The following is a 25860-nucleotide window of genomic DNA, read 5'->3' on the forward strand; positions in this document are numbered from 1 at the left end:
TCTCAGCCTCTGGAGTCTCTAGGATGGTAGGTGTGAGCTGCCAGCACTCTGAATAAGCCAGGCCTGCTGGCCGCATGAAGCCGAGTGGGAAACTCAGTCCACCCTGCCAGCTGGTGGGGGGGAGGGACTCTCAGAGAGTTGCCACACCAAATTCAGTGCCTCAGTTTCCTCCCTTGTGGAATGGGAGGACCCGGACATCTCCTCTGCAGGGCTGTGGTGAGAACAGCTGCAAATCCTCCAGGCACAACGCTGGATGCCGGCCTGGCACACTGGGCCTTGGCATCTGCATTATCCTAGCTGGACCCTGGGGTCCAGTGTTTGTATGTGGGGGTGCATGGCAGTCACTGTCAGCTGCTGGCTGGGGCTGGGAAGGGCAATCTCCAGGTCACACCTTGAATATCTTATAGCGCCAGTACCTAGGTACTAGGTACTAGCACTTAGGTGAGAAGTCCACACTTGGGGGGGAGGGGGACCTACCTGGGTGTGTGCTGAGGACATCATTGTGCTATAGATCCAGAGAGAAGCAGGCAGAGGCCAGGAGGTCAGGGGGCCTGAAGGGTGGGGTGGGTGCGAGGCTAGAGGCAGGACAGGAGGACTCTGGCTCATCAGCCCTAGTATACTTGGAAGTGTGCTGATGTGGCCCCGTCTTTCCAGCAGCGAAGCGTGTCCACAGCCACGGAGCGGCAGAGCGGGCAGGTGCGCTCACGGTCCAGCCACAGGCACAGGCACTCTTCACAGAACACGTGCTGGGGGACAGCAAAGGGGCGGGACCGGATACAGATCACCCCTGTCCTGGAGTTGGGGAGACCCCAGGCCGCGTGGTGTCAAAAGCACAGCCAATAGCCACAGTACATGACCCAATGAAAAGGCGGAGAAGGGGGATTGGGAGAACAGCATGAGACAGTGGCATTGGATATATCAGGGCCTGGTGAGCCACTGTGAGGGTCCCGGCTTCTATTCAGAGAGAAGTAGCAAGTTGTACGGGGCTTTGGGCAGGGGAGTGACCTGATATGACCGGCAGTTCAAAACCTCCTTTTGCAGCCAGACAATAGTGACTCCCGCCTGTCATCCTAGCTACTCAGGAGGCTGAGATCTGAGGATCACAGGTCAAAGATAGCCAGGGCAAGAAAGAAGAAAGTCCATGAGACTCTTTATCTCCAATAAACCACCAAAAAAGCTGGAGGTGGAGTCATGGCTCAAGTGGTAGAGCTCTAGCCTTGAGCAAAAAAGCTCAGGGAGCACTGTTGAAGCCCTGGGTTCAAGCTGTAGGACTGGTAACAACAAACACATCCTTTTCTATCTGGGCTGAGACTAGAGAGTACAAGCATGAAGAGACAGCAAGGAGACTGCATAGAACAGCAGGTCCACCACTGCTGGCCAAGGGGCTTACCCTTCCTATGCCTCAGTTTTGTTTTGTTTTTTTAATCTGTAAGTGGGTAGCAACCCCCCTTAGAATGTTTAGCTAATGGGTTTAAACCACTTAGATGTGACAACTGCATGGCAGTAGGAGATTCTGAATTGGATCCTGGATGGATGGCAAACTCCAGTCTAAGTTTCACTTTGAAGGAAGGAAGAGAAGGGAGCAAAGGAAGGGAAGAGGGAGAGAGGGATGAAGGAAGGGGGGAAAAGAAGGCACGGAACAAAAACAAGGAAGGAAGGGAGAGTAAGAAAGATAGAAAGAGGGGAATGGAAGAAAGAAAGGAGGGAGGGAGGGATAGAGGGAGGGGAAGGGATTACAGATGAGGTATGACCTATGGTGCTCAGACACCCCCCCCCATTGTAAATAAACTTTTTTTATTTTGGTCATGGGGCTTGAACTCTGGGCCTGGGCACTGTCCCTGAGCTCCTCAGCTCAAGGCTAGCGCTCTACCACTTGAGCCACATAGCCACTTCTGGTTTTCTGGTGGTTAATTGGAGATAAGAGTCTCTCGGACTTTCCTTCCCTGGCTGGCTTTGAACCACAATCCTCAGATCTCAGCCTCCTGAATAGCTAGGATTACAGGTGTGAGCCACCAGCACCTGGAACAAACTTAATTTTGGAAGATTTTAGGGTCCACAGAAATGTTGCAAAGGTGGGAGAGGAAACCTCTGCCTTAGCCTTCACTCAGATTCAGATTTTCTTAGTGGCATCTTGCATCCTGGTGGTGGCTTTGTCAAAGAGCGCCACACCCCTTCGCCACTGTGTGTGAGACTCCAGACTCCATGCAGATTTCTCCTAATCATTTTTCAAATGTCCTCTCTATGTTCCAGCATGCAAACCAGGTCCACTCAGTACACTTAGCTGTCATAGCTCCTTCATCTCCTTTAGGAATTTTGACTCATGCAAATAGATTGTCAGTTTAAAATGGACTAAAAATCAAATGATTAAGTAACTTCTCTAAAATCCCCTGGATAGCAATAGCAAGATTTTCACTCCCCTCTCAAAAAGGCCTCTACCTCCCAGCCTACCACTGGAGGAGGGTAGAGGAGCCCTCAGCCTCTTCATCCCTTCTGGAATCCAAGCTGAGGCCTCCCCAGCCTGCATCTCATCCCTGTGCTACACCCGGTCCCAGGGGAGGCTGCATAAATCTCTCTCACCCAGCACTTAACGCAGGCCAGGCCGCCTTGTTCATAGTTATTTCTGTATGTGTTGGTCTCCCCAGGAGACCAGGAGCTGGCAGAGCCTGTGTGCTCCCCCCCACCTCTCTGCCCTGAAGGCTCATAGGTGCTTTGACCCAAGGAGCATTTTCCTAAATTGACACCCAGCCCCCAGGTGAGGAGGAGGAGGAAAAGGAGAAGGAGGAGGAGGGAGATGGCATTAAGGAATGAAAAGGGACTGACTAGCAACAAGTCACTGGGTTGGTGACCCAGGACAATGAAGACACACTGTGATTAAAAAAAAAAAAAAACCACTGGTAACAAGTATAATGGTAGCCATTTGTTCAGTGAAAAAAAAATTTACAATTAAATATTGAAAAGATAAAAACATCACCTTTCTAGGCCACCTCACCCAGCTGCTAGAACAGCTCTATGAAGTAGGTGCGACTCTTTATTATATGTATTTCATAGATTAGCTGTGGAGGATGGGTGACCCTCCCCTTCTCCCCCCCCCCCCACACAACAAGGGGAAAGCATGCTGCTGGGGCCTGGGGGTGCTACTCAGGGGATACGACATGTACTTAGCATGAGCCAGAGACCCCAAGTTCAATCCCAGGCCCTCCAAATAAAAGGAAGAATGGGATTCACACCTAGGACATTCTCATGCCATAACTGAGCTTGGCATTTCTGTATTTTACTGATGACACCGAGGCTCAGAGAGAGGAAGTCACTTGCTTGACAACTCCCTCCTCCCACCCCAAGCTGGAAGAAGGTTGTGCTGAGATTTGAACCTGGGTCTGGCTGACTCTAGTCTTGCCTGGAGGCTTGGTCATGGGAAAGGCTTTTCCTGGAGTGATCTCAGGGACCTGGAGGGTCCTTCCTGGGGTCCCGTCCCCCCTCCCCGCACCCCCCCGCCGGCCTGCTCACCTGACACAGGAGAATCAGAGGCTCGCGGAACTCGGCCTGGCAGATGGCGCAGATGTCCCCGGCTTCCGTGCACTGCTGCCCGGTGGCTCGGACTCCGTAGTTCTGTTTGGGAAGAGGCAAGAGAGATGAGCCGTGCAGGGAGCAAAGCCTCAGCCACAGCTAGGGGGTGTTAAGGGGAACTGCGGGGTGAGGAAGGGGAGTTTGCTGCTCTGGGGACCTCCTGAAGCCCACTCACCTGGGAGGAGCACAGCAGCTTCAGTGCCTTCCTCACTCCGCCCACACGGCCACAGATGTCAAAGGACTAGAAGAAGAGCAGAACCAAGGCCGATGCTCAGCATCTGCTACCCCAGAACAATTTCCCTGACCGATTCCACCTGTCTGGGACTCAGAACATTTTTCAGGAAACTTTGCCCCCATTTGTGTCAGTTTTGCTTGCCTTTTGTCTTGCTGCCCGATTTCAACAGTTCTCCCTGTTAGCAAAGACCGACAGCTGATAAATGACATGCATATTGCTTTCTCTTTCTCCCAAGCCCAGGGCAGGCATTGCTAATTGATTGCAGCACCCACCCAGCATGTCAGTCTATCAGAATCATCCAGCAGGATAACAGCTTGTGTGGCCTTCCTGGCTGACCTGCTGGGAGGAAGGAAAGATAACACATGCATTCCCCCAGGATCCTCTAATGCCCACATAAAGAAGAAAAAAGAGTAAGGAGAATGCGTTTGAGGGAGTGGTGTTGGTGAAAAGATCCCTGCCTTGTTCTGATGACTTGAGGTGTTAAAGTGTTAGAGGGAGTCAGGCCCCTGGTAGCTCATACCTGTAATCCTAGCTACTCAAGAGGCTGAGATCTGAGGATCATGGTCTGAAACCAACCCAAGCAAGAAAGTCTGTGAGACTCTTATCTCCAATAAACTACTCAGAAAAAACTAGAAGTGGGGCTGTTACTCAAGTGGAAGAGCACTAGCCTTGAGCACAAAGAGGCTCAGGGACAGTGCCTAGGCCCTGGGTTCAAGCCCCAGGACCAACAAAGAAAAATGAGATTTTTGCTGTGAAAAGGAGAGAAAACCAATGCAGCAGTGGGGACTAAGACCTCTGGGCTTTGGAGGCAGCCTGCCTAGGTTTTATGTTTGTTTTCTCAGAGAACTTGGGCAAGAGGTTACCTCTCCGAGCCTCAGTTTCTCTCCTAAAAAGGGGGATTGATAAACCAAGGTGTGGTGGTATATACCTCTTATCCCATCTATTCAGGAAGTAGAGACCATCCCAGGCAAAAGCAGCCCAGGTCACAAGACCCCATCTTAACCAATAAACAGCTTAGGTGCAATGGCTCATGCCTGTAATTCTAGCTATATGGGAAGCGTAAGTAGGAGGGTCAGGGTCCAGATTGGCTTAAACAAAAAGAAAGACCTTAACCAAAATTTAAAAAAAAAAGATAAGCAATAATAATAATAACATGGCTCAAGTGGTAGAACACCTTCCTGACAAGCCACAAGGCTCCTAGTTCACATTCTAATCCCCAAAAATAAATGGGAATAATGGTGTATTTGTATGCTGAAGGGTGTTGTAAGATGACTATATGCAGGACTAGCATGTAGAAAGCTTCACTGGAAAGAAATTAGTTCAACTACAAAAAGCACTGATAAAGCTAGCCACCAGTGGCTTACACCTGTAACCCTAGCTACTCAGGAGGCTGAGAGGATTGCAGTTGAAAGCCAATCTGGGCAGGAGAGTCCATGAGACTCTTATCTCCAATGAACCACCAGAAAACCAGAAGTGGAGCTGTGGCTCAAAGTGGGAGATCTCTAGCCTTGAGCAATAAAGCTCAGGTCCTGAGTTCAAGCCCCATGATCGAGCCCTTCCTCACCCACCTGCAAAAAAAGCACTGGTATAGGGAACACAGTAGATGAACCAAAAGATGTTATGCTAAAGCAAAGAAGCCAGACACACAAAAATTTATCTCTTGCAAGATTCTACTGACATGAAAGATCCTGAATGAGTATGTAAATGCACAGAGACTGGAAGTAGATCTTCATGTCTAGGGGCTAGGGTGGGAAAGTGTTGGAATGGGGGAGAGCTGCTTTTTCTTCTGCTTGCTTTCTGTCTGTCTGCCTTTTTTCTGTGTGTGTATCCTGGGAGGACCTAAGCACTTGAGCCACAGCTCTCCTTCCAATTTTTTTTGTGGTTAATTAGAGATAAGAGTCCCATGGACTTTCCTGTCCCTCCTGGGCTGGCTTTGAACCATGATCCTCAGATCTCAGCTTCCTGAGTAGGTAGGATTACAGGTGTGACCATGCAGGTACAAGGTTTCTTTTGGTGGACAGTGAAAATGTCTTGAAACTAGATAGAGGTCCCCAAACACTAAACCCACTAAATGCCACCTCAAGATCAGCAGTGGTTAATTTTATGTTGTGTGAGTTTCACCTCGATTTAAATAGAGAGAACCACACATGATGGCACACGCCTGTCTTCCCAACTACTGGAGAGGAAGAAACGCGAGAATTGAGATCTGAGGTCAGTTTAGGCAAAAGTGGGAGACCCTATCTGAAAAACAAAAGCAAAGAGAGCTGTGGTTGGCTGTGGCTAGAGCGGTTGGGCACTTACTTGCCTAGCTACTATGAAGCCCCGAGTTCAGCAACCCTTGCCCCCAACCCAAATAAAAAGTAAATCAATAAACATAGGAGAGATGGTACCCGGGTTCACCTAAGCTCCTAGCATCCTCCAGGGCTGCCTCACCTTGCAGAGACTATAGAGGACGATCAGGACACCTCCCAGGAAGTAGCTGTTGGAGGAGTCATCGCCCATGATATACTTGTACCACAGCTGGATGGGGACCAGCGAGCGAAACAGCTGGCTCAGCTCTTCAATGACCAGATAGAACTTCCCCTGGGGACACACAAAGAGCATCCATTATTATTAGCAGTAAAGACCCAAGGGACCAGGCTGGGTGGGGGAGGGGGAGGGGCTGGGCAATAATGACATTCCAGGTCACCGGCAGGCCATTAATCAGCTTTGGAGAGCACTCAGGCCAGCTTTAATGGGGCCCACTCTGGCCAGGGAGACACGGCCCCTGGCCAAGGCCCTCACCCCCAATGCCCACCAGCTGAGAAGATCAAGAAGCAAGGACTTGGGTTTCAGAGAAAGGGAGACATGACACTTTGCCCTGGGGACAGCATGTGGTCACAATCTGTTGTTTCTTCTTAGTTGTTCCTAACATCTATCATTGTAGTGTCTTCTTTCTCCTCCTCCTCCTCCTCTTCTTCCTCCTCCTCCTCCCTTTTTTTTCTTTTTTGTAGTTCAAGGGCTTGAACTGAGGTGCCAGGCTTTGAAGTCAGGCCCCACCACGTGAACCCCATTTTAGAATCAAACCCTGAGCCAATCAGATTTGTACCTGTGTTCTAATCTTGCTTGCACAGCTGATTGTTGTAACCTTGTTCTTTGCCTTTATAAGCCCTGTGTAATCACAGCTCGAGGGTCCCTCCTAACCTCCGCTGTGTCGGTGGGTAGGACGAGGCCCGAGTTGGCAGCTCGTTAAATAAAACCTTGCCTTGCTTTTGCATTTCGGAGTGTCTGAATCTCGGTGGTCTTCTTGGGGGTGGTCTTATGACTTGGCACAACAGAACTCCCTAAGCAGGAGCTCTACCACTTGAACCACCACCCCCAGTTGTTTTTGCTTTAGTAGTGTCTCCAATAGTGCCTCATGCTTTTGTCTGGACCACAATCCTCCCACTTTCACTTCCTGAGTAGGCAGGATTTCAGGTATGTGCTTCTCAAAGCCACAGGAGGTGAAGACCAGTCCCTACCTTCCCCTTAGGGGCCTAGGTAGGAGGGTACAGTAGGCAGGGAGGACCAGGCCTGGAGAATGATGGCAGGAAGAGGCTTACATTGCTCTAGCTCCATCACCCACTGCCTGAGACAAGGCATGGAGATGCCATCACACTAACTTGGAGCTTCACTCAGAACAGAGCTTGACTCTTCTATGGTAGCATAATTGTGAGCCTCAGTTTCCTTGTCTACAGAAAGGAAAAAACCCTGTATGGCTGCTCTAAGATCACCTAAGAAGATAGACAGGGAAAGCACCCAGCATGGTGCTGGACCTTAATTGCCCTGGGCAATTCCAATAAGCTTTTTCCATAAGATGGAGAAGAAAGTAACTCTACCCTCTCCTGTAGCCTAATAAAAGCAGACAAAAGCCTACCTCATAACCCCACAATTCCTCTGAGGCATTTCCTCAAGAGAAATAAAAAAAAAAAACCACACACATGTGCACATGGACCCAAAATGTTCTTAGCATCTTTATTCACAAAATCTCTCCACTGGAAACTGCCCAGAGGCCCATTGATGGGGGTGGGGGGTGAGGGTGGATAAACAAAGTCTGGCCATATTGATAGACTACAGCACGGCTTAGCCATAACAACCAACAAACGGCAGCGGCAGAGATTTGCAACAACGTGGGTGAATCTCACAGAGATGACATCGTGTAGTTCTAGTTTGTATAAAGCTCCAAGGGTTGGTCATGCTGACCCAGGGCAATGGAAACCAGATGGACAGAATTATGGAAAATGACAGTGATGTTTCTATCATCAGTTGCGATGGTGGTCGTGTGTATGAGTGTGTATGTGTACAAAACATTTATCAAAAGCCACTGAAACAGATGCTCCAAGTCTAAGCATCTTGTTAAGACTTTATTCTTTAGTAACACTGAGTAAAAAAAAACATACAACCTGACCCTAGGCATTCACAGACTTAAAAATGTGAATCATAGCCAGATGCCTGAAATCTTAGCTACTCAGGAGGCTCTGAGGACTGCTGTTCACAGCCAGCCCAGGCAGGAAAAATATGTGAGACTCTTATCTCCACATAACCACTAAAAAACCAGAAGTACAGCAGCGGTTCAAATGGTAGAACACTAACCTTGAGAGGATAAATCTCAGGGACAATGCCCAGTCCCAGAGTGCAAGCCCTAAGATCAGTGCCCTAAAAGTAAAAAAAGAACCAACTTTGGGCAAAAAGAGACCAAGGAATTTCCAGATAGAAGAAGGTCAGGGACAGGCAAGTAAATGCCAAGTGTGTACCTGGATTTGATCCTGGGCGAGAATAAAAAAGATGCTAGTAGACTCTGGCAACAGGTGACAAAAATTCTGTAGTTCCATTATTGGTCCCACAGTCAATGCAAACTTCCTGATTTGCTCATTGTAACTTGGTTACATCACACCTTGGTTAACCTCAGAGGAAGCTGGATGAAGGGTACATGAGAACTTAGCACAAGTATCACACCTTTTTCCTAAAATGATTCCAAACTAATAAATCATCCTCAGAAAGTATACCTATTAATCCAAGAAGATACCTACCTTCCTTCCTTCCTCCCTTCCTTCCTTCCTTCCTTCCTTCCTTCCTTCCTTCTTCCTTCTTCCCTCCCTCCCTCCTGTCAGTCATGGAGCTTGAACTCTGGGCCTGGGTACTGTCCCCAAGCTCTTTAGCTCAAGGCTAGCACTCTTACCACTTGAGCCACAGTGCCAGTTCTGGTTTTCCGATGCTTAATTGGAGATAAGTTTCACAGACTTTTCTGCCTAGGCTGGCTTAGAACTGTGATCCTCAGATCTCAGCCTCCTGAGTAGCTAAGATTACAGGTGTGAGCCACCAGTGCCTGGCTTGGCACATGATTTTAAAAATTAGAAAATGGTTGTCAAGTATGCACACATTCATCAAACAGTTGGTGTGTGGCCTTGGAAAGAAACTGCATGTCCATCCCTTCATATCCATGTTGGCCTCTGGGCTCAGGCCACTCAGATGAGAACCACTTGACACAGATGTGTCCACAGCTGCTGAACACCAAGGGGGAGTGTGCAGTCAGGCACTTACCTCCACCCTTGTAACTGCTGGGCTAACTCCCCATAGAGGTCATGGTTTCCCAAAAGGCCTTCTTTTCCCCTCCAGACCAATCAGTCCCTCAGCAGTAGTAACATCCCCTGTAGGCACACTGAGGTTTTCATTTAGAATTCGTAGATGGTATAGGCGATGGGACAACAGAGATGTGGGCGATGGCTGCCATATTTGCTTTACTCCACCAATGATGTGATGGATATAGGCCCAGTGGCTCAGAAGCTCCATGGACAGCAACACCGTCCATACCCTGGTGGCAGGGTCCCTAAAAGCTCTGTTTAAGCACTTTGTTTACCTCGATCTTCCAATCTCATTGCTCCTTACTTCCTTTATGTCTCCCAAATTGCTCCCACCTAGGGTCTTCCAATATAAACTGGTTTTGTCACCCCTCCCAGAATTCAGTGCACCCCAGAGAACACCGCTTTACTTTCTCCTTTTCCATCCATCCATCCACTCACCCCTTACCCACCCGCCCACCCAGTCATCCATCCATCCATCCACGCCTTCATCTACCCAAACATCTATCCATCCACCCACCTACTCATCTATCCACCCATTTACCCACTTACCCATCCATCCATCCACCCACCTACTCATCCATCCACCCACACACCCACCCACTCCTCCACCCATCTACCCACCCTTCCATCCTCCCATCTTTCTTTTCTTCCCATCCATCCATCTCTCCATCTGTCCATCTGTCCATCCATTCACCTACCTGTCCATCTTTCCCCCGCTCCCTCCTTTCCTTTTTATACAGTCAGGCTGCCTCCTTCTCCTTACTTCTCTTCCTTTATAGCATTTCTCAATATTTTAGATCTACTTTGGCCTCTGTCTCTCCCACTGGACTGTAATCCTACACAGGTGAGACCCTTCTCCTCTGGGTCTCTCTGAAGAAGATTCTGTCCTTATCACCCTTGCCAACTTCCTCAAGTTTGCTGACAGCAAAAGAGAGTCAGAACATGGAAGGGGGAACTCCACTTGATAAGCAAGCACTGATGCCACAGAAAAGAAAAGAAAACAAAAGAAAAGAAAAGGAGTGAGTGCTGTGGCACCATGTTAAAAGTAGCAATTAGCTGCCTGGGCGGGGCTGGCCACTCAGGGGAGATGAAACCACCAGGGGAAAGCTGGGCATATCCTAGTGGAACCATCTCTCCCTAATTAAGCACTTTTATAATTCCAGGTTTCTTAAGCATGTTATTTCTGACGACCACCAAATGGAACGCGGTTCCTCCGGGTGTCAGAGAACAAGGAAGCGCTGGGAGCGGAGCCGCCTGGCTTCCTTGTCACTGCCAAGGGGGAACCATAGCAATTGTTACATGAGCCTGGCTGGGGCAGAGTGTCAGGGCTTGGATTCCGATAGAGGGGGCGGGGTGGCACCAGGCTGATTCTATTCTGACTTCCTCCCTGCCAGGATGAGGGGAGGGGGACAAAAAGCCTGGGAAACAATGGGCGGGCCAAGGGAGGGAGAAGAGGATGCTAAAAAAAAAACAAGCAGGGTGTGTGTGTGGGGACTTGCTGAGCAGAATGCCCCCACCAAAGAGAGCCAAGCTGGGGTGGAGGGTGGGAAATGACAGACAGAACACTTGTTAGCAGCTCTCACAAGTGAAGAAGAAAGAGATGAAAGGACTTTAGTTCCAGAAGGGCATTACTGATTTAGTTCTTTGAACTTCAGGTTCTTCATATACAAATGTGGATGAAAACACACACACACACACACACACACACACACACACACACACACACACACACACACACACTATGTCAAAGCACTTTAAAGAATTCATTGAATCCTCACAAGAACTCTGGAGATAAGAGTTATGGTTGAGTTAGGTCTCCAGCCCAACTTTTTGCTTTTTTGTTGTTGTTGTTTTGTCTGTCATGGAGCTTGGGCCTAGGCCCTGTCCCTGAGCAGTTTCGCTCAAGGTTAGCACTCTACCACTTTTAGCCACAGCACGACTTCCAGTTTTCTGGTGGTTAATTGAAGATAAGAGTCCCACAGGGCCTTTTCTGCTCCAGCTGGATTTGAATCGCCATCCTCAGATCTCTGCCTCCTGAGTAGCTAGGATTACAGGTGTGAGCTACTGGTGCCTGGCCCTGGTTGTTTTTTTGTTTTTGTTTTTTTCTTTTTTGACATAGGTCTCAAAGCTTCTGCCGGGACTGGCCCAGCCATTTTAGCTTTTGATTTTTTTTTTAGATAGCTTCTTATGCTTTTCGTCTAGGTGGTCCTTGGGCCATGATCCTCTTACAGAGTCCTGCATGACTTGGATGACAGGCATGCCCACACCTGCCTAGCTTGTTGGTTGAGATGGGGTGTTCCTAAGTTTTTCCTGGGCTGGCCCAAACTATGATCCTTTTCCTAATTTCTGTCCCTAAGTAAGTTTGATTATAGGCATGAGCCACTGTGCACAGCCTCTTCATAATTTCCAAAAATGTAAAAGAGATGCTGAATCTAAAACACTTGGAGAGGGGCTGGGGATATGGCCTAGTGGCAAGAGTGCCTGCCTCATATACATGAGGCCCTGGGTTCGATTCTCCAGCACCACATATACAGAAAATGGCCAGAAGTGGCGCTGTGGCTCAAGTGGCAGAGTGCTAGCCTTGAGCAAAAAGAAGCCAGGGACAGTGCTCAGGCCCTGAGTCCAAGCCCCAGGACTGGCCAAAAAAAAAAGAAAAGAATGTCTTAAAACACTTGGAGAAATTGCGGGGGGGGAATAATAGTGGGATTTTGAACTCAAGATCTCACAAACAATGCTCTACCATTTGAACCACAACCACAGCCTTTTTTTTTTTTGCTTTACATTTCAGATAGTGCCCCATACTTTTGTCAGGGCTGGCCTCAGAGGATGCTCCCTCTATCTGTACCTCCCAGTAGCTGGGATTACAGATGTGTGCTTCCATGCCTGGCCTAGGTTTGAGTTCCAATTCTACTTCTTAGCTCCTTAAGGCAGGTTACTTCATGTGCTGTAGCCTCTTTTTTTTTTTTGCCACAGATAAAATGGCAATGGGAGTTGAAGTTCCCAGGGTTGGGGTGGGGGGTGAATGAGCTAATGCCTGCAGAGCCTGGAGTTCAGCACCTGGCACATGGTAAGGGCTCTGTAAGCACCAGCTGTGGCACTGTGAGCAGTCTGGCAAGTATAAAATATCCTCCTGACGAATTGAATTAAGCTGCTTGGAGGGGATGGCAGAGGCCCAAGGAGGCAGAGTGGGAGACAAGTGATTCTTATGTCATTGTAGATGATATAAAAATAATGCTCACAATGTGGTCTTTGGAATCAGAGGTAGCTGTGCCTCCTTTGTGCTCTATGGCCCTGGGCAAGGTGCTCTCCCTCTCTGGACCCCAGTATTCCACTCGGGGGGCGGACCCACACAGATGGGCCATCCTAGGCTTCCAAGCACTCTGAACCACTGGTGTCAGTTTGGGTTGGGAAGGACAGAGGCTGGCATGAGGCAGCTCACGTGAAGAAGCAAATGTGTCTGTGTTGCAAAACCAGGGAGGTAAGGGGTCCAGGAGCGAGGACAAAGGAAAGATCTCTGTTTCTCCTCATCAACACTGTTCAGTGCCCACTGTCTCTGCTCCTCCTTCTGGGTAAGCTTCATCACCCCAGCCAAGGAGAGCTGATCCTCCTCAGATGATGCTGGTGATGACCCAGAAGGATGGCTCAGCAGGCTATGTGTGAGGCACCAACTTGTTTTCCTGGGAAGGTGGCCTGCAGGGGCTGTCAGGCCACATCTGACAGTGCCCTTGGGATGAAACAGCCCCAGTGTCGACCTCTGGGGGGGCTGATCCCTGAGCCACGGGCCAGCAACCTAGAGCAGCTAGAGAATAAGGAGGCACCACTGGGAGGAATCAGACATGAGAAGGCTGGAGAGGGCTGCAGGGGAACAGGGGGAGGAAGAGACAACAGGGGGGAAGGGACTGGCCTGACAGAAGAGGGCCCCCGGAATGACAGACCAGGAGAGAAGGAAGGAAAGGAGGTGGAGGGAGGCAAAAGAAGAAAGAATCTTAGTATTTGTCTTCTTTCCCTCTTTTTTCTTTCTCCCTCCTCCTTTTTTCATCTTGAATGAAAGGTTTTGTTATGTGTCCCAGGCTGGTCTTGAACTTTCCACCCTCCTGCCTTAGCCTCCCAAATGCTAAAGAAACTTTCATAAGCACATACTATGGGCCAGCAGTTGCAAATCCAGTGTTCTTCTGGGTAGTGGGGGAGGTGGTTATGACCAATTCACACTTCTCAGATCAGAGCCAGAGGCTGGGGACAGAGGGACAGAATGAGAGAGACTAAGCCAATGAGGGGCCTACAAATGAGAAGAGAAAAAACTAACAGAAAGAGAGGATGATGGCTGGCTGGCTGGTGACATTTCTATTGGACACCATGCTGTCCCCAACTCTGACCACCTAAGGAGATGAACACTTATTATTAGCACAATTCTCAGGTGAGGAAAGAGATTCAGCGAGGGGAAGCTGTGAGATGCTGGAGAGCCAGGATTAAAATCCTGTCTGGTTTCTCATCTGATGCAGCCACTGTGAAGAACAGAGAAAGGAGACCCTGGGAGACACAAATGAGATGCAGGGCAAGAGAAAGAAAAGATAATAAAGTATGAGGAGAGACAGAGGAAGAACTGAAGAGGAGTGGTTAAAGAACAACAACATGGGTACCTTTTGTGGGGATTCTGTTGGAAAAAGTGGCAAAAGGAGGGGGTAGGGGTGAGAGAAAAAGGAGTCTTGTGGGAAATGTTTCTCATCTTTGATGGCTACCACAGTAGCCCAGAGCTTATCCCCTGTGGCTTTTTTTTCTTTTTCTTTTTTTTTTTTTTGGTCAATTGTGGGGCTTGAACATGGGGCCTGAGCACTGTCTGAGCTTTCTTGCTCAAGGCTAGTATTCTACTACTTTGGGCCACAGTGCCACTTGCGCTCTTCTGGTGGTTACTTGGAGATAAGGGTCTCATGACTTTCCAGCCTGGGATGGCTTTGAACCTCGAACTTCAGTTCTCAGCTTCAGGAGTAGCAAGCATTACAGGGAGGAGCCACCAGTGTCCACATCCAGTAACTTGTGGCTTTTTTTGAGCAATTGATATGTAGTCAAATCAGAACTGAAAATCTAAAATACACAGGGAATTTCAAAGTCTTGGAAAAATGAGAACAAGGGGCTGGGAATATAGCCTCATGGTAGAGTGCTTGACTTGATTACATGAAGCCCTTGGTTCGATTCTTCAGCACCACATATGTAGAAAAAGCCACAAGTGGCACTGTGGCTCAAGTGGCAGAGTGCTACCACTTGAAGAAGCCAGGGACAGTGCTCAGGCCCTGAGTTCAAGCCCCAGGGCTGGCAAAAAAAAAGAAACAAAGAAAGGAAAAATGAGAACAAAAAATAAAATAGTTCATTAAATAATTTGCAGAAGACATGTTGAAATTATTTTGCACCTATTAGACTTAAGTAGATAGTTTAAAAAATTTAACATCATCTGTTCCTGTTCACCTGTTTACTGAGACCACTAGAAAATTGAAGCATATCCACGTGGCTCTTAATAAATTTGTTGGACAGTGCTGTTGGTCCCTTGATCTGGGAGGGTGCATAAATGTTGGAACCAGAGCATTTTATATTTCATAGTATATATACACTCCAATACAAAAAAAAAATACCCTGTAAGATTAGAGCCAGCCTGGTTAGATGAGCCAGGATAGACACAGCTTGGATGGACAGGGCATGGCTGGATGGACAGGACCTGGCTGGATCTGTGCAGTATGGCTGGATGGACGGGGCCTGGCTGGATCGGTGCGGTCTGACTGGATGGACAGGGCCTGGCTGGACGGACGGGGTCTGGCTGGATGGACAGGACCTGGCTGGATCGGTGTGGTCTGGCTGGATGGAGGGGCCTGGGTGGATGGAGAAGGGCTGGATGGACGGGGCCTGCCTGGCTGGATCCGTGCAACCGGACTGGACTTGGGGCTGAGAAAAGGGCCAGGAGGCGGGGCTGGCGCCCGCGTGGTACGCGTTACCTGGCAATGGGCGCTGCCGATGACGTCACCGGCAGGCGGCGGCCATTAATCCCTCCCTGGGCGGCGCGGAAGGGCCGTGCTGGGCCGCTTGCCTCCTCCTCCTCCCTCCTCCCCCAGGCCCGGATGAGATCACTGTGTAGAGCGGCCGGCTGTCCCCACGCTCCCAAACAAATCGACTCCTCGGCGAGCGCCGGTATGTCATGATCTCATGGCCCCGCGGGACGGCGCCGGCCGATGAGGTCATAGCCCCGCGCCGGGTCGCTCCGCAGTGCGCGCCGCCGAGTCCGGCTCTTGGGTCCCACTGGCCGCGGCTGGCCCAGCTGCCTTGGCCGATCTTCGGACGCCTCTCCGGCATCCCGTACGCCTGCGCCCCAAGTCTTAGATGAACATGTCACCCCCAAAAGGTCAGCGGCGAGCGGTCACAACTGTCACCCCGAACTGCGGGGCCCCATGGAGCGCGGCCGCCCGCCTGTGGGACGTCACGGCCGCGGGGAGGGCACCCTAAATTCCTGTCCCCTTCGTTGGGGGTCCCACGGGGCAAAGCCACCTGCCAAGTGTGACATAGGTCACCTTAAGGTCAGTGAGGTGCAGCGGCTCGCTGCAGAGCTGGGATTCGAACCCAGGTCTACCTGACCAGACACAGCCTTTCTCTGACTCCAGCCCACCTTCTTCAGGAAGAGACAATATATTCTCCCTTCTCTCCCCTGCTCTCCGGCCGGCCATCAACAGAAGAAGGGCTCGTGGATCTCCACAGGTTCCACATGCTGCCAGGGAAAAGGATGCTCAGGAATGACAATGAATGGCTGAGCCGGGACAGGCACCAAGTCACCAACCTGTCCGGCTCAGCCAGGCTGGAGTTATTACCAAGCCCCATAGTGCGGGTGACAAAAACGAATCAGTACAGGTTTTAGTTCACGATGTCCACACAGGAAGTCTTGGTGCAGCAGGTGCAGCACACAAGGGAGGCCCCTCTGGCACCTGCTAAGAGCCTACGATTGTGTTTATTACAGTGCAGGCAAGCTTGTTTGGGAACAGAGGTGGAGAGGGCAGGAGGAAATTAAGTATGGAGGGGAGAAGGTTAAACAGGTCTATGCCTGCTCTGCTCTTGATGCAGCAGGAGACATGAAAACTACAGAAAGCAGACACAGAGGAACAGGGAGAGGGATGGAACCTGGTGAATGTGTGTGTGTGTGTGTGTGTGCAGGTGGTTTTGAAGGCATTAGTGCTTCTCTCCTTTTAAAGCTGGGTGCCTGGGTAATTATATACGTCAATGTTACCTGTGTTATTTATCTAGAAAAAGCCACAAGCTGGAAATATGCTTGCCCGCTTCCTAAACTGGCTGTAAGAACACCAGGAGGCAGGGGTAAATGATGACCATCTCTAGGTAAGGGAAACCGAGACTTCGTTTTAGAGAAGTTCATGGTGCTGGCTAACGAGGCAGTGGTGGGATTTGAACCCACAGCTTCATGATAACCGGATCTGCCGCTATCAGGTCCTCAGCTAGCATGTGACAAGCGTGTCACCTTGTCCCCTCCTCACTTTCCTACAAAAGTCCTTACTCTGTTCTTCCGTATTCCACACCAGGATGAGGAGATGGCCACAAAACAGGCCAACAGGTATGACTAGCCCCTGGTGCTGTGCTCCCCTCCCTGGGACCAGCTGGCACCTCTGACTCTGGGGCTGAGCTGAGGCCCTGGCAGGAGTTGCCAGGCTGTGTGTGGTGTGTTCACTGGCCACAGCCCCATGGCCAGGAAGGGCAGCCCACGTGCCCCAGCAACTGTGCACCAGGAGCTTCCTCACCCCAGAGCCTTGTTCCCCAGGACCCAGGGGAAGCGTAATTAGAAGATGTTGATGATGAAGCCTGCAGTGGCCTGGGGCCCTGTTAGCTGTGAAAAGGGGGCCTCTTTCCTCTGTCCCTGTCCCAGGTGGGCTGATGTGCCTACATGTCCCCATGCCAGCTAGAAGCTTAGGAACAAACACTCAGAGCTGGATCTTAAAGCAAGAAGACTCAAGGGGCAAGGTTCGAGGGCAAGAGACAGGAGCAGAGGTGATCTGGTGATCTAAATAAAGCCCATGGCTTTGACCTAGATACCTGTAGCTCACAAGTGGGCCAATTGTGGATCTGTTCTTTTGCTGAAAGGTGGCCTTGCCCAAATCACATCACCTCTTGGCTTCAGTTTCCTCACCTGTGCGGTAGAGGATATAAGAGGCTGTATCCTAGCCACCAATTATATCCATGTCTGATCACCAAAACCTACAAATGTGTTACATGGCAAAAATGACTGTGCAGACAAATGTGTTACATTCCATGGAAAAACAACTGTGTGCATGTGCAAATGAAAGTGCAGAGTCTTGAGATGGAAGGTAGTACTAAATAACACACAGGGGGTAGTGTCCTTACAGAGATCCTGCAGGTGGAAGGCAGGACACCAGTGTGAAAGAGATGATGTGAAAAGAGGAACTTAGATGCACTTGAAGATGGAGGAAAGGCCCATTAGCCAAGGAATCCAGGCTACCTACAGGAACTGGAGAGGCAAGACTGATTCTCCCCGAGAGCCTCTGGAAGGGACTTGTGAACTCCAGAACTATAAGCGAATACACCAATGTTGTTTGAAAGCATGAAGTTTGTGTGATTTGCTATAGAAGCCACTAAGAACCAACACACAGAAGTTTCCAATGACAGGCTAGTGTGAAGGACCTGAACACACACAACTGCAGAAGACCGGAAGCCTCTGCCAGGGATGGGAGTGGCCTGTGCTGCGTTGCTCCCCTACCATGAGGACTGTGGCAGAATTTGCAAAGCCTACTGCAAAATGAAGACATCTGGCCCCTTATTTAAAATGAAGAATTTCAAGATGGTGCCAGCAGAGCATTAAACCAAATGCACAGGTCAGCCCATGCCCACACACAGCTAGTGAGAAGGGCAGCAGAGTAGGAAGTTTGTTTGTCTCCAAATCCCACAGACTTTGTCTTCTCTAGAATGCCTTCTCCCCCTGGCCTTTGCAATGCTCTTCTATTTGCAACATACATGTTTTGAGTGCCTATGCTGTGTCTTTCCCCAAGCTAGGGATACAGTGAAGTAGGTAAACTAATCTAGTCTGTGTACTCACCACATTTGAAGCATAGTGAGGGGGACAAGTCACAACACAGTCACACATGGAGTGATGCATTCAAAACAGAAGTATCCTGGAGGCCGTGGGAGCACATGACATCAACCTGAGGGCCTGACTTGAGGCCTTCCAGATGGGGCTGTGGTAGTAAGATGGTGTTTCAGGCAGAGAAAACAGCTAGTGTAAAGGCCCTGAGGTCAAAGAATGAATATGTGATCTGGGGTGGGAGTAAAGAAGTGTAGGAGATGTTCTAAGCACCTGGCAAGTGACAGATGGAAGGGCTGGTTGGAAAGAAGGGGCTAGGCAGGAGTTCAAAAGCTGCGTAGATCACCAGGCATCAGCGGCTCAGGGCTGTAATCCTTGCTACGTGGGAGGCTGAGGACAGGAGGATCATAGTTCAAGGCCAATCAGGCAGAAAAGCTAATAGGACCGCTTCCCAAGCCATACAAGGGCACAGTGGCACACATCCGTCACCCTAAATGAAGTGGGAGGTGAGACTGAAAGATCATGGGCAGAAAGTCTGTGAGACTCCATCTCAGTTCAGGGAGCATTCTGGGTATACACAGGCCCCAGGGGCCTGTGGCCACCAGGTCCATCCAGCCGACAAATCATGAAGGAATCTCACCTGCTCCGGACTCCGAGATGTGCTAAACAACGTGACAACGTGGGGAATGTGGGGCTTTTATCAGATGAGGGATACGTAACTGCTAAAGTCTACCTGTAAATATTCCCAAGTCTGAAAACATGAAAGGTGGAAGAGCAACAGATCTGCAGCCAGTATGATCAGCCACACAGAGACACGGCACAGTGGAGCACCATGCGTGATGGTCCTCAGCTCAGGGGCCGCAGGATTCCCGCCAGGCTGCCCAAGGCCCCGGGCAGGGCTGAGCACAGGGCGAGGCCTCTGGCGTGGCCCCGCTGGCCTAGCTATGAGGCCTGCTGCCCTTCCAGATGGGCTGGCCACATACATTCTGTAAGGACTGCAATGGACTCTGGCCCACTTCTGCAAGAGGAATTTTGGAAGATTCTAGAAGATCCTTAGGCTTCACAGAACCACTGCACCTCTAAGCAATTCCCCATACCTCAGAGTGGACATGGAGGGACCTGGCCTCTTGCCCAATGCCTCTCCGCTTTCCGGAACACGTGAACCTGGGGTCTGGTTTCAAGCAGGCTCAGGGGTAGCAGGGATGGGTCCTGGGCGCCATTCACTCCCCCTGCCAATGCTGAGCCCTGACTGTGCCCAGCACTGTGCTCCTGCATGCCTGGTTCAGGGTGGGTCCTGCTTGATTAGGTGCTGGGGATGGCCAGCAAGGAGGGGAGATGCCCCCAGAGCAGCCGGGGTGCTCCTGCTCCCAGGTCTCCGGCTCTCAGGACCCCATGGAGGGGTCCATGGGGAAGGAAGGCCCCCCTAGGCTGGGTGACCACAGGCCCACTCTCCTGACAGTGACCACTGGAGCTCATAAAAGGGGTCATCTTTCAACCTGGAAATCCATTTCCAAAGGCCCTGTGACTGGAGGGGGCGGGAGGAGCTGGGGGGGGGGGGGAGGGAGAAAGGCAGGACAAGTGGCAAGAAATGTAAATAGCTGCTGGGTTCCTATTTCCCCCAGAGGAGGGCTGGCAGCCCTGCCCCCATGCTGAGTAGTTGCCATTAAAAACAAACAGTATCATTTGGTTCAATATAAAATGAATTAAAGGAAATTAAACTGTGGGGGGGGGGATGTGGTAGGCCTTGTCTTCCATTGTCTGGGGTCCCTTTTCATCTTCCTGGGCCAGGAACAAGAGCTTGGAGGAGGGCACGGGTGGAGCAAGCAGGATTAGATAAATAAAGCAACTGAGCAGGTGACCCCACCACCAGCAAGCAGGGAGGAGGATGGGTGACTCCCAGGTGCTGCTGGGCCCTGCCCCTGCTGTGTCCCTGGGTGGCAGAATGTAGCCTTTGGCCATCTCCTAGGGAACAGAGTAAAGGGAAAAAAAATACAACAAAGCAAAACAACAACAAAAACGGATGGGCAGGCCATGCTGGTAGCAGAGGGAGGAGGCTGCAGGTCCCAGGAGGCTGAGATGAGTGTCAGGGCAGTGGCTGGCAGTAGGGTGCAGGGGCAAGTGGGCTCAGCCTGTCATCCTAGCTGCTCAAGAGGCTGAGATCTGAGAATTGAGGTTCAAAGCCAGCTTTGGTAGAAAAAAATCCTTGAGACTCTTTTTTTTTTTCTTTTTCCGGCCAGTCCTGGGGCTTGGACTCAGGGCCTGAGCACTGTCCCTGGCTTCTTTTTGCTCAAGGCTAACACTCTGGCACTTGAGCCACAGCGCCACTTCTAGCCATTTTCTGTATATGTGGTGCTGGGGAATCGAACCCAGGGCCTCATGTATATGAGGCAGGCACTCTTGCCACTAGGCCATATCCCCAGCCCCCTTGAGACTCTTATCTCCGGCTAACTAGCAAAAAGCCAGTGGTGGACCTGTGGCTCAAGTGGTAGGGTGCTTACCTTGAGTGAAAAAGCTGAGTGAGAGCCCAAGACCCTGAGTTCAAGCCCCAAAGAAAAGAAAAAATAGGGATTCCGAAGCTTGAAGGATTTAAGAAGACTGCAAGTTTCCTTGGGGAGGAAGGGATTGTGCTCAGGAGTTCTCCCCCAATTTCTCACTTACCCATGAACTGCAGGGTAGCCATCCCTGTAAGCTTTTTTGTTGTTTGTTTTTGTCCGTTTGTCATGGAACTTCATCTCTGGGCCTAGGCACTGCCCCTGAGCTCTTCAGCTCAAGGCTAGTGCTCTACCACTTGAGCCACAGCGTCACTTCCAGTTTTCTGAGTGGTTTACTGGAGACAAAAGTCTCCAGTCATATAGACTTTTCTGCCCTGGTTTCCTTTGAACCTCCTGAGTAGTTAGGATTACAGGTGTGAGCTGCTGGCACACCTGGCTAAGCTTTTAATTCCTTGAAATCCATCTCCATGAACACACCTCACAGATGTTCTCCCAGAGAGCCTGCCTAATCCAGAGAGTGCCCACTGCCCATGCCGTGCACGCAAAAAGCCAACAGCAAGGAGTGAGATGCACCATGGAGCAGTGAGTGGACCCATTCATCCTGAGCCTTCGTCTTTATAATGTCCACCTGGAAGACAAGGGGTTCCAAAGGGATGCTAAAAGCTGAAAGCATGGCCTGGACAAAAAGGGCAGCTTGTAAAGCAGTCTGGAGGAGGCCTAATAGCTCGATCCATTTGAAAAAGAACTCCTTGGGTGCACAAGAAAGCTGGCGCCACTCAGTCCCAAGTCCCGGCAATTCCATGTCTATAGATGGCCATGTCAGAGGAACGTGTGTGTGCACAGGTGCTTATTGTTGTACTGTTCCTACTGGTAGAAGGATAAAGACAGGAGCTGGGCTACATTTCACAGGGCTGGGCACTGAATGAATAAACCTTGGCATCTTACATGGCACTTAACATGAGCAAACTGAGGTGTGGAGCTAGGTGTACTCATAAAGATGCGTGTGTGCCTCCCAGTCTTACCCAGCACTGGGCGCCACCCTGGCTCACCAGGTTTGGGGTAGGGGCAGAGCTGTGCATTTCTAACAGGTCACCAGCAGAGGTCACCAGACCAGAGACCACTTTGGAGCACGGTGGATGCACACAAACCTCAAAACTACAGTTGTGCAACAGAATGGTGTACACACCATATCCCTCCTTTGCTATACACAAAAAACAATTCCCCCATCTTGTTTGCAGACATATACGTGTGCTACAACCTACCTTTAAGGCTGGGAAGAACAAGCACTGCCTCTAGGGTGGGAGAGAGGATGAATCCTCAAATCCCATTTAAATTTCCCCCAGGCCCTCAGGGAGACAAGAATTTCCCAGAATCCCTTGCACTTGAGCGGGTGGGGGGCGAGGGTAGGGGCAGTGGGGGCTCCTGATCCAGTCTTAGCCAATGGGGAACAAAGATACGCTCTTGTAGTCCCTGGTGCCCCAAACTTCCCAAGCAAGTGTGAATAAAGTTTTATTGGCAAACAGTCACAGGTGCTCTCCTGAAACAAGCCTCCAGCCATGTTTTGCATTGATTATTTTTGAGGTAGAGTCTTACTTCCTGACTAGGTGTGCAAATGGACAGGGACCCTCCTTTTTTTTTTTTTTTTGCTTCCCATTGTAGCTGGGGTGGCAGGCACATACTACCACACCCAGCTTTTCCCCTTGGCATGAAGTCCTCTCATTCTCAAACTCCCATGCAGCTAGGATTATAGGCTTACACCACTGTGCCCAGCTATGGGTTGGGAATGGGTCTTGTTAACTTTTCTTTCTGAGCTGGCCTCAAACCACAATCCTCCCTATCCCAGCCTCCCAAGTAGCTAGGATTACAGATGTGAGTCACCAGCAGCCAGCTTGTTATTCTGTTTCTCGTCAACCCACTGGGTTGGGTTTGAACTCTGTCACCTATACATGATAGTCCTTAAGAAACTGCTTAGATTCCCTGGGGCTCAGTGTCCCCTGTCAGATGGCCAGCCCCTCACTAGGTCACTGGAAGGATTAGGCAATGAATGAACAAGACTTGCAGAATGCCTGATGAACTTCGGGGAAATTACCCGGCACCCCTGGGGGAAGCAAATGCAAAGGTCCTGAGAAGGAAGGAGCTGATGTGTTAGGAGCACTGCAGCCTCATCAAGGGAGAGAGTGTGGCTGAGGAGATGGGAGAGGGGGTGTAGGAGACAGACCCACCAACCCCAGAATGCAGGAATTGTATCTGAATTTATAAAGACATGAGGCGGCTCAGGACGGTGGGCCAGATGTCAGTAGGGGTTGAGGTTGAAAACCAGTGGCTGCCATCTTTAACCTATCTTGGGTGTCCAGTGAGCTTTGACTGTCTCTCAGGTGACCTAGGCTCTGGAGTTCCTAGCAGACCCTCCCATGCCAGGATGCAGGTGGGAAGGATACTGAGGAAAGGAACAAAATGAAGAGATTCTCACAGCCCCTAGGCAAGATGGCTCACTTAGCCTCACCTGTCAAAACCATCAAATAGACCAAATACCAAAGCCTTTCTAATATCAGGATTAGAATATTAAAAACCAGCCCACCCACTCAGCAGGGGACGGGCAGGCCCAGCAAGGAACATCTGTGCTGGGAGCCATTAAGAGCCCCTGACAGATGTGTGTCTCCCGCCCCTCAAGTCCTTCCCCCGTGGCAGATGAAAACCCATTCCTTTCTCTCTCCCAGACAAGGATGGATGAGGACTCTGAGGAGCACTCAGACAGGCGAGGCACGGCTGTGGACCTTTCCCCAGCCTGTAATTTATCTTGGGGGTGGGGTGGGGTACTACTCACGTCCCTTTTTTCCGGCTGGATTACGTGCTGACCTGGCACATTAATCTCTCTGAATAAGATAATAATCAAAAAGAAGGCTCTGGACAGTTGCCAGAGAGACATTAATAACTGTCACCCATACCTTTGAGGTGTTGGAAAGGGGCGTCAGGGCCTGCCTCTGCCTCCCCCAACCCCAGCACTGCCATTTAAAGATGGAAGATAAGATAGCTCCAGCCCGGACTTGGGAATTGTGTATACATGATATTGGGTGTGTGTGTGGGGGGGGTGTCTTGCCTCCTAAATCACCACTGAGGAGTTCCCTAAACATACAGAGGGAACTCAACTGGGGAAAGAGATGGTCTAGGGACTCAGAAAAGGAGTCGGATTCAGGAGTCTGACTTCCTGGGTTCAAATCCTGGCATAACCACTTGACAGCTTTGTGACCTGGAGCTACTTCCTTAACCTCTCAGTGCCTGGGATTCTCTGACTGAGCCTGTGAAAGGTTTTGGCCTCTTTGGAAAGCATTTGGCAATTCTTCTATAAGCTAAACAGAATTACCATAAGAATTCTTCCCAGAGAGATACTTGAACACAAAATGTTATAGCAAATGGGGTACAGTGGCTCATGCCTATAATCCAAGCTACTCAGGACGCTGAGATCTGAGGATCAAGGTTCAAAGTCAGCTCAGGGAGACAAATCTGAGACATCTCCAATTAACCAGAGAAATGGTTGTCAATGGTGGCTTAGTGGTAGAGCACTAGCCTTGCAGAAAAAAACAAAACAAAGCAAGAAAGAGTATGAGGCCCTGAGTTCAAGCTCAGGTACCAGCGTGTACACACACACACACACACACACACACACACACACACACACACACACACTATGTTACAGGTATGAGGTGCAAATAGCCCAAATGACTGCACAATGGTGGTGAACCCACAGAATGGACTAGGAGTCACCACTGGAAGGAATGACAGGCCCATCCATGCCACAGGATGGATAAACTTGAAGCCATTTATGTCGAGTGGAGAGAGCCAGACATGGTCCCATTGGCTACGTGAGGGCCAATCCATAGGGGCAGAAGGCAGATTAGAGGTTACCAGGGGCTGGTGGGTGGGCCCTGTGGAGTGGGGTGGTGGGGTAGGGAGGTGGGTGGTACCTGCAGGGACTCCACATGTCCCATTTTCTTTTGAGGTGATGCAATGTTCTGGAACTCCATAGAGGTGATGGCTGTCTAGGACTGTCAATGTATGAAATGCCACGGAACAATATGCTTTAAAATGATTAATGGTTCATTGTACGTTTTATGACTTTTCCTCAATTAAAAAAAAAAGATAAGTGCTCTTGCCTTATAGGGCTGAAGCAGAAGGTAATGAGTGAGTGGGGGAGCCACTCCTCGCAGCCCTCCGTGGTCACCGCGCGCTCTGCAATTTGTGCCCCTGGTTTAATTCAGTCTCTTCTCTGAGTTAGAGAGGTCAGTGGCATCCAGCCCCCAGTGATGGGTAAGATTAAAGGGGTCACACATGGCACGAGGACAGGACTTTTGTCTGCTCTGTTCACTGAGGTGTCCCCAGGACTTTCACCACATCAGGCCCACGGGTGGCCTTTAGCAAGTGTCTTCTTGCACACAGGACCTGGCTCCGGGTGGCTGCTCAGAAGCATTTGGCTGTATTTATTACTATTAGCTTGACCACAAGCTATTTCTGGGAGACCTACACAGTGTCTTTTTAGCATGGAGGTATGAGAATTACTTTGCTTACATATTTATTTCTGTGGGTTTTTGTTTTGTTTTGTTTTTTGCCAGTCCTGGGGCTTGAACTCAGGGCCTGGGTACTGTTTCTGAGCCTCTTTGTGCTCAAGGCTAGAGCTCTGCCACTTGAACCACAGCTCCACTTCCAGCTTTTTCTGAGCAGTTTATTGGAGATAAGAGTCTCATGGGGACTTTTTTGCCTAGGCTGGCTTGGAACTACAATCCTCAGATCTCAGCCTCCTGATTAGCTAGGATTACAGGAATGAGCCACCAGTGCTCGGCTACATATTTCTCTTTTTATGCTAGACTGTTTGGGCATTGGCACAGAAGAGGCTTGACCTGA

The 25860-nt window shown here is 50.1% G+C and overlaps 1 protein-coding gene across 3 annotated transcripts in view; it reads right to left on the reverse strand.

Annotated features, from left to right (window-relative positions):
- The window catches only part of Rnft2 (ring finger protein, transmembrane 2), a 44250-nt gene continuing 18390 nt past the window's right edge, over positions 1-25860 (reverse strand). Inside the window, exons 7-10 of one of the 3 annotated variants that reach the window (XM_048342885.1) lie at positions 6233-6382; positions 3740-3805; positions 3505-3606; positions 1-746 (exon numbers count right to left, since the gene is read on the reverse strand). In XM_048342885.1, the coding sequence (XP_048198842.1) occupies positions 612-746; positions 3505-3606; positions 3740-3805; positions 6233-6382 (453 nt within the window). In that variant the 3' untranslated portion in view covers positions 1-611. Of the gene's footprint in view, positions 747-3504; positions 3607-3739; positions 3883-4071; positions 4136-6232; positions 6383-25860 lie in introns of those variants that run through there. The other 2 variants (XR_007210446.1, XM_048342886.1) reach the window with 2 other exon arrangements.

The sequence above is a fragment of the Perognathus longimembris genome, chromosome 3 (genome assembly GCF_023159225.1).
Source record: "Perognathus longimembris pacificus isolate PPM17 chromosome 3, ASM2315922v1, whole genome shotgun sequence".
NCBI classification, from domain to species: Eukaryota; Metazoa; Chordata; class Mammalia; order Rodentia; family Heteromyidae; genus Perognathus; species Perognathus longimembris.